The 22,929-nt window shown below is 35.5% G+C and overlaps 1 protein-coding gene across 1 annotated transcript; it reads right to left on the bottom strand.

The window, feature by feature from the left end:
- Positions 1-5,269: 5,269 nt before the first annotated feature.
- Positions 5,270-22,246, bottom strand: LOC150100157 (membrane progestin receptor gamma-like). The gene is made up of 2 exons (XM_090402513.1): positions 22,133-22,246; positions 5,270-6,797 (listed from the first exon to the last, which is right to left on the bottom strand). Exon 2 carries the CDS (start codon positions 6,756-6,758, stop codon positions 5,724-5,726), a length of 1,035 nt encoding a protein of 344 aa, XP_090258639.1. The 5' UTR covers positions 6,759-6,797; positions 22,133-22,246; the 3' UTR covers positions 5,270-5,723.
- Positions 22,247-22,929: the final 683 nt, after the last annotated feature.

Genomic DNA, 22,929 nt, shown 5'->3' with positions numbered 1-22,929 from the left:
GTATGGGGAACAACATGGTTTTGTGAAGGGTAGATCATGCCTCAGTAACTTGCTCACGTTTTATAACACAGTGACAGCTGAACTGGATAAGGGTAATGGTTTACAGTGATTCTACTGGACCTTGCCAAGGCCTTTGACAGGATACCACATGGAACTCTAATCAGCAAACTGCAGCAGATGGGGATGGATATAGTGTTGGTGAGATGGATGTTGTAAATTACTAACCAATTAGCATATCAGGAATCATTGTCAAGGTCTTGGAGAAATTAGTCAAGAAAAGAATACAGGATTGGATAAATGAAAATGGGATATTGTATGGGGAACAACATGGTTTTCTGAAGGGTAGATTATGCCTCAGTAACTTGCTCACGTTTTATAACACAGTGACAGCTGAACTGGATAAGGGTAATGGTTTACAGTGATTCTACTGGACCTTGTCAAGGCCTTTGACAGGATACCACATGGAACTCTAATCAGCAAACTGGAGCAGATGGGGATGGATATAGGGTTGGTGAGATGGATAGGAGGGTGGTTGATGGAGAGATACCAGAGAGTGGTTTATTCAGGAGTTGAGTCCAAAAGAAATGTTGTGACTAGTGGTGTGCTGCAGGGTTCTGTTCTTTGACCACTACTTTTCAATTTGTTCATCAATGATATAGGAAAGGATCTGAGAGGAAGTGTTCACTGGTTTGCTGATGATGCAAAGTTGGGTAGAGCAATTGTGAGTGCACAGGATGTCAAAATTTTACAGGATGATTTGGATAGTTTGGATGACTGGGCTAGGGAAAATGGATGTCAGTTTAATGTGGCAAAGTGTAAGGTTATGGATTTTGGGGTGAAAAGAATAGCAGCAGTATATCATATTGGTGGAACCGTACTACAGGTGATTGATGAGGCCAGGGATTTGGGACTGTTGGTGGATAGGCAATTGAAGTTTAGGGTGCACATTGCAAAAATGGCTAAATCAGCTCACCAAATTACTTGGCTTCTGAAAAATACTTTAACAAGCAGAGACAAACAAGTAATTGTTCCTCTGTATCGAGCCTTGATAAGACCCCATCTAGACTACTGTGCCCAGATATGGGTGCCAGGGTTTCTTCTTGATGGGGAGGAGGTGGAGAAGATCCAGAGACGAGTGACCAAGATGATAGCAGGTCTGTGGAATGAACCTTATGAGAATAGGTTGAAGATTTGTGGGTTGCAAAAATTGGTCGATAGGTGAAAAAGGGGTGATATGATTGAGTCATTCAAATTACTGAAGGGTTTCTATAAGATTAATCCAGAAGATATTTTTGAGAATAGGACTGGTGGTGGGAGGACTAGGGGCCATACATGGAAGCTATGCAAGAATGTGGTTAGCAGGGGTGTTAGAGTTAGGTTTTTTACTTGGAGAGTGGTGAATGAGTGGAATAAGCTGCCAGAGTCTGTTGTGGGTGCTACGACTGGGAATGAGTTCAAGGCGAGGTATAATAGATACTTGTGTGAATGTCGAATAGTTGTTCTTGACATGATGTTAGGGCCTCTCTCAATGAGTCTGTCGACTCTTTGGAGTTGCCCGGAATAATAAAAACTGATGTTCACAAGAGCACTAAGCTTTCTTTATTATTAGCAGTATTACTGTCATCATCAGACCTCTGTATAGAAAGTCTGTCACGCATAAAGCTCATCAAGCTTTGCTTAAACTCATTCAGTAGTGTTTCCATATTCAAAAGCAATGCATTCTACACTCTGCATGCACACATGCACAAAAAAAAAAAAAAAAAAAAAAAAAAAAAAAAAAAAAAAAAAAACTGCTCACTTCCTGCTTATCCTTTCTTTATAGCATCTGGGATGGCTTTTGTTCTGCTCCTGTCTCCAGTGCCATGCCATTCTTTGAAAAATCCCATCCATGTTAATCTAGTAACCAGCCCTTACCAACTTATATGTCCCAATCATACTTCCAGCTCCTCCTCTTATCCTTGAGGTTCGACAAGTTGCAGTATTAGTTCGCTGAAGTTACTCATCTCAAATAGCCAACATGCAAACAAACCACATAAAATATGTAAACATCATGTGATTTGATTCACTAGTAATGGTAATGGCTGAGTGAATTTTGAGCATGAATGTGGTGGTGTTACTATTACCCCCCCCCCCTTAATTCTTGGTACTGTTTTTGACATTTGTAGTTGTGATATGTGTGTTTTAATCTATAAAGTTGTTGTATGTCAATCCAACTTTTAAAGGTCAGATTAACTTTTGAAGGCTGCAGGACAAAGTTGTTTGGTTGTGTGTGTTGTATTAGCTCAATGCTATTGGTTTGTGTGTGTGTGGGGGGGGGGAGGGTTTATGTTGCTAGAAAGGCAATATTTTGATTTCACTGATGTGCCACAAGTCATATGTGGTAGAGTACTGTCAATGCTTGGCTCCTGCTCTTCTGGTATTGGCTTTTTGGGATTGCTTTCTTGGGATTGTATTTTTTCCTGAAGGGATGATATGTTGATTTTGCTGACTTTTTAAAAGTCAAGTTAGCTTACAAGGGCTATCAAACACGTTCATCAAGTTTATTTCTCTATCTTAGAAGCTTTTGAAGTACTGAAATTCTATGAAGCAGCAATAGCTTATAAAACAAGAAATCGTAGTGTATTGTTTGTTCTTGGCAACAGTGTCAGTGGTCATATTTTATTATATATGTTTTTGTGTTATTTTTAAATATATAGTATTTTATATCCATTATTTTTAATTTGGTATGTTTATAGTTTTATTTTTCTTTTGTAACTTCTGGTGATAAATGTAGATAACACTTTGAGAAACTTATCATTTTTAATATCTACATAACTCAAAACAGTTATTCTATTCTATTTTGTATTTTTTGCACTTGTTGCCATTGTTGTTATTGTTGATAGCACTGGTGATATCACTTGTTGGTGCTCATTTCTTCTTCTTTATATTGAAGTCGCTGGTATTTCTTCTCTTGAAAGTTTGCCTTTTTCTTTGCTGTTTCTGCTGATGTTTCCACTCTGGCTTCTCTCAACATTTTGTCTTGGTACAAAATAAATATCATGAAGTTTATTAGTTTTTATTTCTTCAGTTTATAAGTGGGTATGTTATGGCTAATATTTGCTTCTATATGTTTGATTTTGTGTTATTATTGATTGTATTATTATAATGAATTTTGTTTAATCCTTTATCCCAGTGAGTTTGCGCCTGAAAATATCTTCAGGACTAAATATAGTGTTGTACTATCTTACCGAGGTAAGTAGTGCAGCACCAAGGCAACTCGTGGCAAAGGTGGAGCAAGCTACCAACACTCCTAACCCAGTATCTCCCATAATGCAAAACACATTTCCTTGTGGATATGTATACTGTTATGCATTAAGGGATTGGCCATCTACCCAGACTAGTTTCGACCTTTATTGAGGTCTCTTCGGTGGGAGCCAGGCCCAGAGCTGGAGATACCAGGCAGAAGCAGTAGCAAGTCATCTTTACCTATGGGTAGCTTGCTCCACCTATGAGTTGGTAGCTTGCTCCACCTTTGCCACGAGTTGCCTTGGTGCTGCACTACTTACCTCGGTAAGATAGTACAACACTATATTTAGTCCTGAAGATATTTTCAGGCGCAAACTTTGTTTGCTCTCACTGGGATAAAGGATTAAACAAAATTCATTATAGTCAAACCTAGTGATAAATAAACTTTCAACATCTTGATTGTATTATTGTTTAACATCACTGTCTGTTTTATTAATTTTATTATAGTGTTAGCATGTGTTTTGTATCATTTATTGTTTTATGTTTTGTTGTCATTTTATTTATTTTTATTATTTTATTTATGTTTTTTTTTAATTTGATGTGTTTTAATCTTCATTGGGTTTTCTTATTTCCATAATGCATTCATATGAATGACATCAACCATGTGATACATACATGTCACACTGTTCTGCTGATTTATTTGCTATCAGAAGAAGTAGCTGTCATATACTTGCACTCATAATGCATTTCATCAATCTTTCTTCATATCCTAAAATTCCAGAGACCAGAAGCTGCCTTAGTCGATCATCTTTTGTCCCTTTCTAATATATACTAATTTCCTTGAAAACTATGTGACCAAATCTGCATGCTGTTATCTATATGCAGCCTGAATCAAAGCCCTATATAGAGAAATCATAGTTTCCTTATCAACATGTCATTGTCCTCTGCATCGTTGCCATGATTTGTTAAGATGTCTTCACAATTGTAGCAATGTGTCCCTCCCCTAAATTTCAGGTCCTTAGCCATTCATCCCAAGACCTCTTATCTATTACACTTCCTGAAAGATATCCCCACTTTGCTTTCCAGCTTTCAAAATGAGTGTAGTTGCTAGTACAACACTGAACTAGTAATTCCACTCATTTTCTCATTCACACGATCTCTTCAAATCCTGTAAAGCCATAGCATCTGCAAACAACTGCAAATCCTCATTTAAACCTTTCCCAGTATCACTAACATACATGTTAACAGCAACGGCCAAGTTAAACGGATCCCTGTGGCACACCACTGGTGACTTTCTTCTTCTTCTTCTAGGATACTGGCTCCCCCAAACACACAACCAGCAATACTTATCAGTCATTGCCAATCTCCTCACTAATATATTATTTAATCCATCTGTTCCAATTTATTTACCAACTTTTCATGTTATAATCTAGCAAAGGATTACGAAATCACCTTACAGAGAAATAATGTGCTATACATATCCAGCTTAAAGAAATGAAACATAAACCAGTTTTATTATATCAGTATACTCTATATTGACTTAATCTAAGAATATATGAATGCAGAAATATACACATTCTGATAAATAATACAGAATAATAATTGCAGTGAATAATAATAGTCAGAAACTATAATATTACAATATTCATATTATTATTCTCCTTAATAGTAATTTTTTATTTTTGAAAATGATATAATAGTTGATAAATGTTTTTATCATAATCTGTTACATAACAAAAGCACAGCTAGTATACTAGGTAGGGTGGAGAGAAGTAGATGCTTGATATAGAGACTTTTTCTAATATTTTATTGCCTAAATTTTCTGATATTAGGAAATAATAATATAAATTTTTAACACTTTTAAGGATTTAAGGAATTATTGCATATCTTAATTATCCTTCTCCTTTTTCTCCTGACTGTGCTTCTATTAAAATATATTTACAGAATTACATTACATATATTTACAAAACTTAATATCAAATAAGTTCAATAAATATATTTTAATTTGAGCATAAGAATAATATGGAAGAAAACCGAAATGAACTTTTATTAGAAAAACATTTTAATGCATAATAATAATGTTATGTACATTTTATATATTGTATTTATAAAAGCGCATACACAATATTTTTCATAACAGATATATTTGATAAAGGAAATTCAAACATATTACCATCAAAACTCATCTTAATTATTAAGCTCTACAATACTAAATATTTATAGTTTATAACAGTGTCCAATTTATACACATAAAAAGATTTTATTTACATGATTATTTTATGTACATGATGCATAACTATCCTCAGTTATCCTGAGTTGTTTGTCAGTGATTTAACATCAGTGAAATAATAGTGTAGGAATGCAAAGAATCTTCAATCAAATTTGATATTAATCCTATGAGTGATGACTGCTTAGAAAAATTGTTATTGAAATGTTAACAATCTGTATTTCCTCCCTCATTTTTCTAAGCTATTGTACTACTAGATACACAATCTTTCTCAATCCTCTATATGCGAAAATATGCAAGCATGCTTACCTGGTTTGCCTTTATCATTTTTACTTTCAAATTTCCAAGCATATAAACCAAAAAGGAAAATTATAACAACATTAGCAAAGAAAATCCAAGCAAACATATACACTGACCAGAATGATGATAAAACATAATTATGTTCTGTAATAAATGCATATCTTGTTTTCATATCATGCAGTGCACCATTCATTTGTTCACGGCTAGCTAGAATGCCACATATATGTAAAAGCTGATGGCTGTGCCCTACTATATCAAATTTACCTGGAGCAAGTCGTTCTGGAAGGTGAGAAGCATATAAAAATCCAATTAGAAAGGAAAACATAAAGTGGCGAATGTAGTGGTTTGATGCAACAATGTCTATGTCATTGCTGTACATTACTCGGTATACTAAAGGTATGCTATCCCATATAAAAGGGAAAGCAAATGCACCAAGACGAAAAAACTTGATTAATACAAGACTGTCCATAAAGCGGGAGGAACATGCACAAATTATACTGAGTACGGAATTTAAAGCACACACATGTAAATAAATATGGTCCAACTGAGTGCCATAAAATTCTTTTGGAAAAATATATGCTTTATAAAGAATTCCAGCTCCAAAACTATAAAAACTTAGTCCACCATAATCCATAAAAAACCAGAAATGACGTGCCATGTTTGACATGATGTAAAAAGTGTGAGCTAAAGCACTTATCATTGGGTATAGGCATATTGTGATCATAAATGCTGCAAATGGCCATGTATAGGGATCAGAGGTAATAACTTGTGTTTCCCATAGCACTTCTAACAGCCATATAAAATATAAAGTGGGAAGAAGATGAGTCCAAACATTGAGTGTTTCATTTGTAGCAGCAAAACAACTCAATAAGCACTGCTTAATAGAACTATCTGGTGGTCTATAACCAGTGATGATAGCTATTTCTCTTAATTCTGGTGGTAGCTGGTCTTCTTTTAGGAGCTGCAGATGAGGCCCCTCACTCAGTATTTGAGTAACACTTATCATATCTGCATGTATTGGTCTTTGATATTAAATAATTCAGTGCTGGAAAGAAAAATAAATATTACAAAAAATAAAATAGTATTTGAAAATAAGAGTAGAATCAGGTTTACATGAATAATCTAAATTTCTTATTGCATTTCATTAACAGCAAAATGTTTGAAACTGCTTCCTAAAATAATTATTTCTTTGAATTTCACAATAAATTTAACTGTGGAATTGTTCTATGAAATATTTGTTGGAGATAATTAATACTTTATTTATTATTATTATTCCAGACTTTGGAGTCATAAGATTCATTATGAGAGGTCCACCTTAGACAACACAAAGTCTATCATACCAATTCGTAAGCAAATTTACTGCATGCACTTTCACTATCCTCTCAAGCCTTCCATGCTTCCACTCTCCACACAAAAAATTATTATTTTTTTCCTTACTCACTACATTTTTTTTGCAACTTTTGGAGATGGCCTCTTGTTTGTTGTTCTGTGGTATGAAAAATCTCCACTGTTTTCAATCCAGAATACTTTTGGCTCTGAGTAGTGACCCTTCCCACAATGCATTATGCACCCCCCCCCTCCCCGAAAGAATGTGTGTATTTCAAACGGTGCAACCATGCAAACATCTACCCTTTCTTTTAGTTACACGGTGATCAGCATTCGTTTTTGAAATTATGGATTCTACAACTGTGTTAAAATAACTCTTTTTATTATCCCGACATTTCGATCTTCATATCAAAGATCATCATCTGGAGCATACATCAAGCTACGTTACATTTCAAACCGTAAGCTAGAGAAACAATGATTTGATCACATGAAAATGAAAAAAATGAAAAATGAATGCAAACATCTACATTAACAGCTGAAATCATTACATTGGCACATGAAATTGGAGAAGGTTTTGATACATTTAGCTAGAACGATGTAGACGAATTGCTTGTGGATAATGGATTAAGTGACTATGATATTATTAGATATCGATTAATTTTAGATATTGTTGAAGATTCAGAAAACGATAGTGAAGCAGAAGAAAAACCTGTCCCCCTCACTGCAAATATAATTCGAGAAGGTCTTGAACTGTGCAATAAATTGGAAAATCATTTTCTTGTTAATGACACAAATTCTGAACAAGCCTTTAAATTCCAATATGAGCTGAAGAACTGTATGTCTGGATATTGCAAGCTGTATAAAAAATTAGTGAAATCATCAACACAAAGTTTAATCACTGATTACATTGTCAGAAGAAAAAAATCAGCACAGAACGAGGGTGAAGCTAATTCTGTTTGTGAAGAACCATTGCCTTTACCATACAGATCTGATGCGCTATCTCTTCTAGTGATGAAAGTGATTTTGCACCAGCTCGCAAATGTTGCTGAATATTGTCTAATAGTGATGATAAATCTGATGACAAAATGTTAAAAAAAAAAAAATTTTTACTTTTCAATAAAATTAAAGGAATAAAGCCATAAAACCAACTTAGGCATTCTTATTTTCCTGAATTTTCATAAACTTTTTTTATGCGATTTTAGGTTTATTTTAATTCACTGCTTCGGTTTTATGCAGTTTTAGAAAATTATGGAACATATCCCTGATTTTTCAACATAAGTTACGCCTTTTTTGTGCGATTTTTTATATACGGTTTTCTGTGGAACGTATCTACCGCATAAAAAGAAACCTGACTGTATATGTATATATATCTTTATATCCCTTATATATATATATATATATATATACACACAGAACCGGCACTAGGGTCTTTGGCACCCGCATGCAATTTCTATCTAAGCGCCCCTGTAATGATCCGGGCGTGTGTGATTCTTTCACGAGAATAAAAATTTAAATTATTTGAAATTTCTTAAATAAATTTTGACAGAACAGTCACACGTTGGTTTGCTAAATGTAACGAACCGGGGGTGTTGACCAGGCAGGATAGTCGTTAAAAACCCGAATATTCAAAAAATTCTTAAAAGTTAATGCAAACTTTGACAAAGCCAATTCACTTTAATCGTTGAATATAATGATACAGGGATTATATTCGGGCCTTCTCACCGACCCAAATCGCTAACAAAATTAAAATGAATTTTAATTCAAGTTAAAATTTATTTGAACTAAAGTTTAAAAAATTCTTTCATTTTACAAATTAGTAAATTCTTAGTAACTTGTAAAAAAATTTTAATAATTTTTATAAGTGGAACTATCTTTTAGGAAAATAAAAGAAACTCAAGATAGATGGGAAAATAAGAAAAGAATTCAGAAATAATTAGAACATTTACTATAAGTATTCAAAAAATAATATCTTTAAAGAATAACATAAATAATTAAATTGCATAAATATACTTGAAATTTTTTAAATTAAAATTTCAGGGTTTTTGATTTGATATTCACAAAATTAGAAATAATGGTCTTAATGTCTAATTCTGCACATATATCATTTTCAATAGCTATTAACTCCAAACTAACAAGCCTTTTATGTGACATACTTGCTCTTAAGTAGGTTTTAATCAATTTCAACTTGGAAAAGAAACGTTCACCGCTCGCTGATGCTCGTAGTCAAATTGTCGTGTCTTCTTTCGTCGTCGAACTTCTGTCCCAGTTTTAAATTATTGTTCTCCATCCACCTCTTTTAAAACTTCTTTAAAATTTGTATCTGATCGATACTCTTGTAAGAATATTCCTAAATTTTCGACAGATTGTAAAGCAAGTGTAATGTTCATATTTTTGTCTTGAAGCATTTTACTCACAGGTTTATTCTGTTAAGTAAATCATGCCAAGTTATACGAGAGTAAATAAATTTGTAGTCCTTTATTTTAGCACATTATCTTTGTGCTTCATACTGAGTTTCTTTATTAAAATTTTCATTATTTAAAATTTCAAAAAGTGCATCGTAAATTTCTCCTAACTGATATCGTAAAGGGCGGATTGCATTAATTTTACTTTCCCATCGCGTTTTTGATGGCTGTTTCAATGTTAAATTTTTTACAAACTTTAAAAGGAGTGCCCAATGTTTGTAAGAGAATGAAAAGAAATGGTATATATCTTGAATAATTGCAAAGAAACTAATTGTATCTGCATTCACTTTGGCTGCATTGTTAATGATTAAATTTAGAGTATGAGCAGCAAATGGCACGTAAAAAGCTTGAGGATTTTTGTTCAATAGGAAATTTTGGAGCCCATATTTTTTCCCTTTCATATTTGCACCATTGTCATACCCTTGACTTTGCATGTCTTCAATGGGAATGTTCCAGTTGTTCCATTATTGTTGCACATAAACCACGTCCTGTGGAATCTGATATATTTGCAAAACCTAAAACGTTTTCCCTGATCTTGACAATTCCATTGTCACAGAAAAAAAAGCGAATAATAATGGTCATTTGTTCTGTTTTACTTGCATCAGGTGTGCAGTCTAAAATTATGGAATAATATTTAGATTTTCGAATTGATAATAAAATTGTATCCCTGATTGCGTTACTTAAAGTTTCCAATATTTCATTTTGACTGTCTTTACTCAAATAGTGTACTCTATTGTTTCATTGTAGGGCCCTTTCAACATGATTTTCCATAACAGGATCAAACTCCGCAAACAGTTCGACTAATTTTAAAAAATTGCTGTTATTCCTTTCATATAATTTATCAGATGATCTGCGAAAAGCTAAATTTTGGCTACCAAGGAATTTTATAATTTCAATCAAGCATTCTAAAACACTCGTCCAATGTTTCTTTTCCATTTCATACATGCTTTGAATCTGGCAATCAATAGTAGTTTTTTTTTTTAAATTTTTATCAAGTTCCTTCCATTTTAAGAAATTTTTCATGTGAGTTAAACTAGTCTCATGTCTATGCAAAGTTGTTCAATATACATTTGTCCAATTGTTATAATCTTCTACAAGACTACTTGATTCGGTAGGTGCGAAAAGTTTGCAACAAAAGTAAAAAACAGAATTTAAAGTTTCGGAATAAATGAGTCATGTTCTTGGCACGAGCTCACCATTTTCCATTTTTTCTATTATATGTGTCGCCAAATTTATGACCATATGTATCTCTGGGATATATTATATTTTTCTTTTGAACAGGCCCTATTTCAATTAAAACAACTCGTAATTTTTCATCAATATTTTCCCATTCACCTGGATCTTCTAAATTTACAGAGACCAACAATGTGTTAGTTTCGTGGTCAACTACAACTAAATCTTCTCCTAACTGTTTTTCACTTAAATCATGCGTCTTGTTATCTTGTTCAATAGTTGCAATAGTACTTTCATGCAAACTGGATGATGTGCACGGTTCTTCAACTCTGATTTCTGATGTATCGAGTTGGTTACAATCTGCATCAGAATATTTTAATATTTTAACAAATTTATTAAGAGCCCCAGTTTGTTTCTTAATATCTGCTTCTTTCGCAGCACAAAGCTTACGATTTTGTGCACCGGATAACTTTTTTTAAAATATTTCATTCCATTTCCCCGGGGCAGAGCTGACTACTACCGGGTGTGTCCCCAGGTGGCGGATCGGGGAACAGCCTTCAGATATGGAGGCTAGCTGCAATATAAGCAGAGCAATCTGGCGAATAAGCAGCCTTGGACCAACAGCGACTGAGCTATCAGGGCGTGGGGGGAGCAGAATTGGCAACTCTGTTCCACTTAAAATCTCACAAAGCCCAATGACAACTTGGTGACATGGCGAGTAGTGCCGCCATTAAATAAGTACCTGCTGGGGTCACTGCCCCTGAAATTGGGAAGCAGCATTGTCAGTACTGACCCAAGGTTGAAGCCAAATGATGACAGAAAAGCTTGTGATCAGAGATTTGCAGATGGCAATATGATTATATTGTGTACATCTGTAATACTGCAGAGCAGAAAGCAAACGGAGAAACTACTGCTCTACCTTATCTCCAGAACAACCACCATGGCGAGCAAACCCTTACAATTGGCTCCAAGTTCCCGGCCTCCCTTAAATGTGACAGGGGTGCGAAGAATCTCCGGGCTCAAAATGGTGTCCACTTTTAAAATTGCAACTTGGACTGTCAGAACTCTGTATGAAGCTGGCAAATTAAGAAATGCCACAAGAGAAATGAAGAGGCTGGGCATCCGGATTTTGGGAATTTGCGAGACAAGATGGCCAGGATCTGGAAAGTGTCAACAAGATAATACGACAATGTATTACTCTGGGAATGATGAGAACAAACATCGGCATGGTGTAGCTGTAATAGTAGATGAAGAAATCAATAAATCAGTAATAAATTGGATTCCATTTTCTGAAAGGATAATGCTGTTACAACTTAAGGGAAACCCCATTAACATAAATATCATCCAAGCTTATGCACTCACAGCTGACAAAAGTGAAGATGTTGAAGAGTTTTATGAACACCTAAAAGAGATTAAAAACCTAACAAAGAAACATGATATAAGCATAGTGATGGAGAAATTGTTGGCAAACATGGCTTAGGCACCAGAAACGACAGAGGAGATCGCCTAGTCCAGTTCTGTCAGGAAGAAGATCTAACAATAGCAAATACAAGTGTACAGTCTTCTGGGTGGTTTAAACTTCCACCCAGAAGACTGTACACTTGAAAATCGCCTCAAGATAACCAACATAACATTGTCAGAAATCAAATTGATTATATACTGATAAATAAAAGATTCCACAGTAGTATAAAGAGTGCAAAGACTTATCCTGGAGCAGATATCTCATCAGACCACAATCCCATAGTTGCAGAAGTACGTCTTAGATTAAAATCAGCTAAAAAATCACAAAAGAAGAAAAAGAAAATTGATGTAGAAAAACTGAAAGACCCGAACATAAATAAAAGTGGCAAGACACAGCTTAACCTGCGATTACAACAGATAAACATAGAAGAAAATAAAAGTGTGGAATCTCTTTGGAATAGCTTAAAGAATGCCATCGTAACAACAAGTATTGAAGAAGTAGGTTATGTGAATAATATAAAACAACAGGAATGGATGACAGATGAGATTCTTTCTCTTACTGATACAAGAAGAATGTACAAAAACAAAGACCTTGCCAGGTACACAGAAACACATAACATCATCAAGAAAAAAATAAAAGAAGCCAAGGAAAATTGGATGAAAAATTTATGTACTGAAATTGAACTGCTTCAGAAGAAACATGATAATTTCAATCTGTATAAGAAAATCAACGAAATTTCTGGAAAACTGAGGAAAAAGCAAATAGTGTCTCTAAGAGACGAAAATGGAAAAATAGTTCTAGAAGAAGAGAATAAAGCACAGATTTGGATAAAATATGTAACAGAACTTTTCAATGATACTAGACAGAAGCCTATAAATATAAAAGATAACATTCAAGGACCAGCAATCATGAAATGCGAAATAGAGAATGCTATACGAACAAGTAAAACAGGAAAAGCCAGTGGACCAGATGGTGTGCAAACAGAATTTTTAAAATTAATAGAACCAGATAACATCAAACTTCTTGAAAAACCATTTAATAAAATATATGAAAGTGATGAATTTCCATCAGATTGGCTCAAATCTACATTTATCACTGTCCCAAAGAAACCCAAAGCGAATTCCTGTGGTGACTTCCGACTTATTAGTCTAATGAGCCAAACATTAAAAATATTTTTGAAAGTAATTCAGAATCGTATTTATAGAAAAAGTGAAGAAACTCTAAGTGAAACACAATTCAGCTTTCGGAATGGTTTTGGTACTAGAGAGGCCCTTTTCTGTACCCAAATATTGATACAAAAATGCATAGAAAAACAGAAATCTGTCTTTATGTGTTTCATAGATTTTGAAAAAGCATTCGACAAAGTCAGACACACTAACTTAATAGAAGTCCTTCAACAAATAAGGCTAGACGAACAAGACATAAGACTAATAACAAATCTGTATTGGAATCAGTCAGCTACCGTTCAATTAGACAACATTACCACCAGTGAACATCAAAAGAGGAGTGAGACAAGGATGTGTGCTCTCACCACTCCTGTTCAACATATATGCAGAGGTAATTTTTAAAAAAGCATTGGCAGAATGTTCAGAGGGAATCACAATAAATGGAAAGATTGTTAACAACTTTTGATATGCAGATGACACCGTGCTAATTGCAGATAATATTATGGATCTCCAAAAACTCATTGACAGAGTATACATAGAAAGCCAAAGAATGGGAATAAATATAAACATCAACAAGACAAAATACATGATCATCAGCAAACATCCAGCCTCATCAATGAAACTGACACTCAATGGGAAAAATATTGATCAAGTGTCAAGATATAAATATCTTGGTTGCTGGCTTAATGAACAGTGAGATCCAGAAATAGATATAAAGACAAGGACTGAAGTTGCACGGCAGTCCTTCATAAAAATGAGAACACTATTCTGCAATAAAGACCTAAACATGGAAGTCAGATGCCGAATGCTGAAATGCTACGTGTGGTCTATTCTGCTCTATGGAGTTGAAACATGGACATTGAAGGCGACAACCATCAAGAAAATCGAAGCCTTTGAGATGTGGCTATACAGAAGAATGCTAAAGATATCATGGACAGAAAAAATTACCAATGAAGATGTCTTAAAATCCATTGGCAAAGCTAAACATCTTGTACAAATAATCAAGAAACGAAAAACATATCTTGGCCACATCATGAGAAACAGCAAATACCAACTTCTACAAACTATTTTGATAGGAAGAATTGATGGAAAAGGAACTAGAGGAAGAAAAAGAATATCATGGTTTGACAACATCAAGACGTGGACAGGAAAGAGCAGTGCACAACTGCTCAGATTAGCACAAAAGCGCAGTTTGTTCGCCAAGATGGTCGCTGACCTTCGATAGAAGATAGCACAATAAGAAGATTCCATTTCTATTTTATACCCACAAGAAATTATTACACAACACAACACAGAGACGAAATAATAGTCCGACTTCACTACTGTCAGTAGCCTACTGAGATGCGTACCATATGACTGGTTAACTAGCAACAAATGTTTTGTACGAAAATTCGTTTCTGCACATAAAAACCGTTCACCGTTTCACTTTAGATAGACTGCAGTAGACACAACATTCTGCAGGCAAGCATTTAGCCTGCTCTTGCTGCAAAATTGAAACAGCTGGCTGATCAAAGAGGCAGCAATATACAATTTTTTAAAATTTTTATTCGGTGTACCAGGCCTTATTTATTTTAATCTTGATCATTCTAAGAATTTTGTGTCTTAAAAATGAACTTATGAACCATGCCCCAGCGGCGGTGCCCGCTTCTGCCAGCCCTGGAGAAAACAATAGGGGGAAAGGGGATCTAATGCAAGTACTAATCCAGAGAAGGTTCTAGAGAAGTGAAATGTGACTGGCAGTCCTGCCAACCCAAACCAGTTGATCTTAAGTGCTTTTTTTTTGTATAGAAGGTTTGTAAATCATATATATCATCTCTATCAGTAACCAAAGAATGGAACAAATATCACTTATAAAGTTTTGGGTAAAGCAAGTAGAAATCTCACTGAAATGCATGAGAGACTATGAAATAGATTATGAGAATTAAGCTTTGTCTCAAAACATTTCAATACTTTAAGTATTTTAAAGTGAACAGGGAGAATGTAGTAGACATCCTCAAAGTTGATGACTGAAAATGATTTGCATCCTCAACTGGTTGAAAATACGTAGAATTCACTAGCAAATTACTGAGAATGCTAGCAAATGAGTTAAATGTGAAGAAATAGATAAGGAATCAGTGCAGCCAGATTTGAAATAGTCTGGTACATTTGTCTCCTGTATGACAAATGCACCTACACATAAGCAGTCAACATGATGCTTCTGGCTAACAAACAGGTTGCAGTGCTCAACCACCCTCCTCCATCTCCTAATATGACACTTTCTCAATGTGAAATCTAAAATGATGCTGATTTGAGAATTTTTATGACATTTAGAACAATGTGATAGCAAAACCAAATACCTTCACACCGGATGAGTTTTTTAAGATCTTTTCCAAAGCTTTTATGAATACTGTGACAAAAATAATCTGGTCCATTGGGAATTTTTTTAGAGATACAGGCAAAAAACACTTGTATTCGTGCACATTTTGTCACTTAGTTTCTGATAAGATGCTATAGAGAAGGAACCAGAGATTATCAAGACTGATATGAGGAAAGGTTAATGAAATGAATTCTGCAGAGCTTGGTGGAAAGGCAAAGAAGAGGACATATGCTACAGACTTTTTTAATTTAGAGGAGTTTCACCAGGTTTAGTAATAATCTAGTATGGAAGAGATTATTATTATTATTTCTCAAGCATCTCTATAGAGTCAAAGACTCGCTCTAACCATTGTTCACACAATATGTATCATTCTCAACTTGAACTCATTCACTAACAAAATACTCTAAATCACCTCTGGCAGATCTACACAGAGTAGTCTCCAGATGTGGTCTTATAAAGGGAAATAATAACCTCCTTATCTCTACTTACCAGTTCTTCAACAACCACATAATCTGATGTGTTGTTTTGCTCACCTTCACAATATGCATTCTAAACTTCAAATCCCTGCCCACAATCATCCTCAAATTCCTGGCCTCACAAATTTCTTACTGTTCAGTTCCATCAGCTTCCCAGAGTTACATAGCTTGCAATTGCTTACCTTCATCCCTAACCTTACATATCGCCAGTTAAACTGATAGTCATTTACCTTTGCCTATATTGTCTGTCAATTCAAGTCATCCTGCAGGGATCTCTACATCATCTTCACTATCACTCTTCCTAGTTTTGCTTCATCAGCAAACAACTAAATATTTCCCTGTAAATCATTTCATATATCACTGATTCAATGGTGTACAAATTAAATTGAAGAGAAGTACTCTGTAGTACACCACCAGTCACCCAGCTTCTCCCAGACTCGACTCTCCTCATAAACCACTCTTTGATATCTGTCCAATCTTCGTATCCAAATCATCATCTTCATACCATTCACATTTGTTTCAATTTTTGCAACAGAGTTCCATTTGGAATCCTGTCAAATTTCTTCACAAAGTCCAGCAGTATTGATGAGTAGCCATTCCCTTTTTCCACCCTTCACTTTTTCAACCCTGTAAAGTATCGTATTCCTGTCCACCCAGTCTTGAATTCTTTCTTTTATTAACATACTCCAATATCTTAACTGCTACCAAATTATAGGTCAATCAGATACTGATTGACCTATAATTTGGTACTTCTGTATTGAAGCCTCCTTTATGCACTGGAACTATTTTGCTCTCTTTCTAATCCCTTGCCACCTTCTCAGAGCTGATACTTAAATAGCTTGATGAGCAGGGGTGCCAGTTCCCTTGAATATTCTTTTAATAAATGGGCTGATATGCCATCAAATACCACTTAAATTAAACTTGGCAAGAAATTATATTTCTGTTTAATCCTTAGGCAAGTGTAAGCAAACAAAGTTTGTATGCAAAGGCTAGCTGCTTTCATGACTAGGCTACTAGTATATAGAGATTAATGACTTTACATTGATTGCTTTAGTATAGAGGCTGTCATTAGCCTCTTTATACAAGTAGCATATTCATTAATATACCTCATGGACAAACTTTGCTTACACTTGGCTAAAGGATTAAACAAGAATATAATTTCTTTGCAAGTTTAATTTAAATTATACCCAAGTGAAAAAACTTTGTACATTTAATCCCATAGCTGTGTTCACATTAAGGTTCTGTAATATTGTAACCCCCTTCAGTTCATCTACTAAAGGGCTGTCGATGTGCAATATATAGCCTCTTACAGTCAAGTTATCCCCACCTTCCTGTGGTATAACCTGTTTCCACAAATGGGGCTCTGGCAAACATTGCCACCACAAATGTACATCTTCCCTAGTTGGAGGAAATGCCAACTAGACCTCTAGGTGGTAAATGTCTTTCATCACCCAGTGAAATACCACCATCTTGCTTATTAGAGACTCGAAGCGGCTGCAGCCATGTTTGGTCGCTAGAGCAAGGGTTCCGGTTTCTGTCCCCTCTACTCTTCCCACTTGCAGTGAGAGAGTGATATCCTCAATGACATACCAATTTCACTGTAGGGGGCCTGGACCCACCTCAATTCAAGGGTACAGCAGTAAAACAGTTCCACAGGCCAGCCACTGGTTAGTACATGGGACCGAACCAGGTAGTAACAAACCTGGAGGCTTCCCAATCAGCTAGTGACAAATCCTGCAACTATGTATTTTGCCAGTTCCTGACTGGAAGGAGACCAAATACTGTGGCTGCAGGAGAGAACTGTCAAGGCCACATTTGGATAGGAGACTGACTCCCCTCTGTGTGGGTGGTATGTTTGCAAGCCTGTCACTTCTCATGCCCCACTACCTTTTTATCTCTTCTTCAGAAACACAATAAACCACAACTGAAAGAAATGCGTTTCTACTGCAGATCTTAAAAATTCTCCCACACAATAGTTAAAAACAAACAAACATAAAAACATCAAAAATCCAACCAAAACAATCATAAAAGACAGAAATCTAACCAAACAACCCACCAACACAAAAAAAAAATTTTTTTTCGCATCCACTTCACCAACACCTGTAGACTTAAACAGCAATATAAACAATGTGCACCACCACCACCTACATTCACCTAAACCAGAAATATTATTCCTTTCAGAACCTCAACTGGCAATATCAACAGCCACTGTACAACTCAACTGCCCAAACTACACATTTCATAGCTCTTTCTGCCACAAGGGTTTCACTTGTACATTCGACAGAACCGACATATACCATGCCAGAGACTGTAAATCTTTGAATCCCCCACTGTTTCATCTGCTTTGACTCAAACTTTTTTCTCCCAAATCAACCTGCCCTTTTCATATGCTCCTTCTAACACTCTCCAAACTCCATCAACCACTCTGACCTCTTCAACTTTCTCTCTCTAAAGCTCGACTTTCTGCAGTCTAAGTATCCAGTACCATCGACAGGGTGTAGCAGAGAGGCAGCCTGCCTCACCGCACTGCTTAATGAGGGCTCTTGTTCAGCCATATTGCAGTAGGCGCCGTCGACACCGTATTACGGAAACAAGATATTTTACAAATATACGGTGTTTAGTTTACCAAATAAAAAAGGTGCCATTTCCCATTGACATTTAAATATGTGCTTATTATATTTTAATAATAAAAAAAATTTAGTCATACATACTAAAACTAAACATTTTAGAACCCACTTATTAGCTACTTAAGGAAACAAACCATAAAGTATCATACGATGTGAATTTTATAAACTCTTATAGTCTGTCTATCCAAATATTTAGTCTGAAACACGTGTGTATATTACACTGTTTGTTTTCTTTAATTCTGCTTCAAAATAAAAAAGATTGTTTGGTCTAGCAACTAGATCAATAGAAGTGGACATAACTTATAATTTAAATTTCGAAGAGAGCTTATAAACAGTTTTATTGTGTGATATCACCGTAGAGCAAACATTTAATTAATATTATTATATAATTGTTTTGCATTAATGTTTCTCCTGTAATAAAAACAAAATAGCAATTGGAGATTTTCTTATATTTTTGTCTTATAATCCAGCAGGGAAGATATTTGATTGTTTGCCTCAGGGCGCAATCTAATATGGCGACGACCTTTAAGTACCTCAACAGTGAGATCATTCTTCTTGGGAACTTCAATGTCCACAACTCGTATTGGCTCTTTTTCTCCAATTTCACTGATCAAGATTACCTCAGATTTCCTCACTAATGCCGGAGTACCCCAGGGTTCTGTTCTTTTACCCACGCTCTTCCTCTTGTATATAAATGACCTACTCTCACACACTTCCAATCTTATCCATAGCTTTGCCGATGACAAGTACACGCCATTCCTCCTTTTCATTCGACAAAGTTTGTAGTGCTCAAGTATTAGAATCCTCAAGATCTACCACAACCAGGGACCTGAACTCAGATCTCCTAGCTATTTCCCAGTGAGGCAAGGACAACCTTGTAAACTTCAATGCCACCAAAACTCAGTTCTGTCTGATCTCTTGCAAGAAAGAGCTCACATTCCTCTCCCTTACCTTCAGTAAAACTGAGATATCCAAACACAACCAGATTTCTCTTCTTGGACTGACCTGCACCTCCAATCTTTCCTGGCACAACCATATTTCAACTACAGCTTCTGCAGCCACCAAAAAACTTGGTGTTCTTTTTTGCACAAGATGCTACTTCATGCCTTCATAGCTGCCACCTCTATGCAAAGCCTAAACGCACCCATGGAATATTGCTGCCATATTTGGGGTGGTGCACTAAAATCCTCTCTAAGATTGCTCGATTCTATCCAGAAGAGGGCAATCTGGCTAATGATCCCTCTCTCTCTCTCTCTCTAACCCACTTTAATTCCTTTCTCACAGACGTTCAGTTTCTACTTCTTCTACAGATACTTTCATGAATAGTGCTCTACTGAATTGGCTGCTATTATTCCAATTATTCCTCCATTCTCCTCCAAAATTATTAAAACAAGAGCCACTGCTAACCAACACCCTTTTACGGTCCATCTTGAAACTCACTGAACTGAACCAACTTCACTGCCTCCTCTTTCATTCCATCTACTTCTGTCCTTTGGAACAGTCTTCCCCACTCTGCCTTCCCCAAAGATTACAACCCTCAGCTATTCAAACAAAATGTGAACAGACTTCTCTCTTCTATTCTTCTTGCCCATACATGGCACTAATGTGCTATAGATCTTGTGGCCTTTCATGTGTGTGGATCAGATTGTTGTTGATTTATGCTCATACACATAGACCCACACTTTGCCATGTAGGCATTCGAAATCGAATTCCGACAGAATAGGCTGGTTGCTCCTTACTTCAGGAGTGTCTTATGTCTGTAGATGTGTGTGTACAGAGTCAGTTTGCTTGTTCTGAGGGACAAAAAACTGAGTTTCTGGGTGAAAAAAATCATCTACTTCCATATGAGACCGGCTAACTCATCTTTAGTTGAACGATATCAGATAAAGGTTCCTCGTGTTGTGGACAGGAGTTAAATCCAAGTCTTTTCAACCAAAGGGCTTTGTCTATACTGACTGAGCTACAGAGGCTCGTGGATCAGATTTAAAAAAAAAAAAAAAAACAGGTCATCTTCTTGCCAGTACTTGGAACCGCTCATGAGCTTGATGATTTCATGATAACCTTTTTCTTTATATTCTCTGCACAACTTTTTTCGCAACTCCTGCCTAATGATCTATTTATCCATCTACCTAGTACCTGATTTATCATCCTAACTCCAGGTGTGCAGTCTGATAATGCTTTCTTTAATACTCCTTGACCATTTCCCATGCACTGCTAACTCTCCTCCAGATTCTTATGCTATTATACTGCTCTAAGTCGACTCCTCTTAAAAGCTCTTTAGCAAGTATGATTTACATGGTCTGGGAGAAATCTTACTCCTTTTAGAGAGTATGATTTTTTCCCACTCACAGTGCCACTGTATATGTTTTACAACCTTCCAGGAGTAGAATTATCCTTAAAAATAAATTAATAAAAATATGCAAGAAAGATTTTTTTTTTTTTTTCCAAATTTAAAAGAGTAAGTAGTCATATTTGGAAGTTGAGTAGGTGTGAGGACTGGATGTTTCTCATGGTGAGTGCAAAGTCATTGAACAATTTTAAGGAAAAGCATGAAAAACATTATCTAAGTTAGACAGTGTACATGGTAATCAAGGTGAGTCCTATGATTTCATGAAAGTATTTTTGGTCTGCTATTTTGAATTATGGCTGAAGCAACTAAGACTATGTGGCCAGTGTATCATGTTAACTTTGTGTTCTTTTATAATGAAAAATCTGAGCTTCTAGGAGGAAAAATTTCTGCTGCCTTCATGAAACTGCATGACCCCCACTTTCATTTGAAAAGTCTTTATAAAGGCTCTTCGCATCTTAGACAGTCTTCAAACCCACGTCTTTCCTGCCAAAGGTCATTACTAATACATCTAGGGAGGCTTTCATATTGGAGGTTTAATGGATTGTATGCAACTCAGAAAGGATTAAAACAGAATTTAATACTTCCTATATTTCGTCTCAGTCACCGAGACATCTTCAGGGATTACAAAAAAACTAAGTAACATATACATAAATACCACACAATACTAAGCCCAACCACATGGGTGACTCTAAAATCCTATCTAGGTGGAGCGCCCTCTAAGGGCAGTTGTAGGTGGCCTGGAATGTAAGGTGGGATCTCTGATGATAAGTGTTTCCCAAATCTTAGGAAGCTTAATGCAGCCATATTTATTAAGCAAGCCTGTACACACAGAATCTAGGGAGGCTCATTAATGAACAATAGCAATAATTAATATTCAAAATGAAAATATTCATTTTATCATCAATACTGTAGCCTATCCTTTAGAAAGTAGGTTGGAAAATATGAAATATAGTACAGTAGTATAGTGTTCTAAAAATTTTACCTTTGATACAATGATTTTATTAAAAATCATTATGCATAGAGAAATCACTTGTTCAGTCTAAATCCTTCACTGCTATGCAAAATAGAATCTGAAAAGTAATACATAAAGTCAGAACGAATATTTTGAGCCTTGTTTTCAAAATTTAAAACTTATACGGTATTTAGAATTTATAAAAGGATAAAGAGCATCCTTTATGCAGTAGCATTCCCCTCATTCCATTTTTTTATTTGAACAAAGCAACAATTTATTTCTTTTAAAATGCTAATTCATAGTAAGCTTTGTTTACATTTGACTCCTTTTATTTACTTAAAGATATTGGTGATAGGTGGGAACAGTGCTGATGCTGGAGCTGGAGTTAGAATGTCTATTGTTTTCAGCAGAACTCAGATGGATTGCTTTCTACTTCCATCTAGTGAAAACTGACCTTTACATGATGCTATATTCACCAGACATCAGCACACCACTCATCTCAGAAATATGGCATCATAAAACCCTTAGTGACCAGAGCACACAGGATTTGCTATTGTGAAGGGGTGCTCAAATCAGAATTGGAAACCATCAAACAAATACTTCTATTAAATGGATTCAACCAAGAACAACACAAAAAAATAATTAACACCACCCCAAGACAACATCTAATCCAAGAGAAGAACTCCACATGACTCCCATACCTTACATCAAAGATATCTCTGAATGAGTAGCAAAGATTATAAAAAGAAATACCAACTTATCACTACCTTCAAACCCATTAACCAAATTCATAATCTGTTACTCTCTCCAAAAGACAAACTCTCAAC

The sequence above is a fragment of the Typopeltis vanoorti genome, chromosome 13 (genome assembly GCF_054136105.1).
Source record: "Typopeltis vanoorti isolate ZY-2024b chromosome 13, IOZ_Tvanoo_1.0, whole genome shotgun sequence".
NCBI classification, from domain to species: domain Eukaryota; kingdom Metazoa; phylum Arthropoda; class Arachnida; order Uropygi; family Thelyphonidae; genus Typopeltis; species Typopeltis vanoorti.
This window is presented reverse-complemented; position numbering and strand designations above follow the sequence as displayed.

Coding starts and splice junctions, on each gene's coding strand:
- LOC150100157 (XM_090402513.1), bottom strand. CDS start 6,758: ATGATAAGTGTTACTCAAATACTGAGTGAGGGGCCTCATCTGCAGCTC.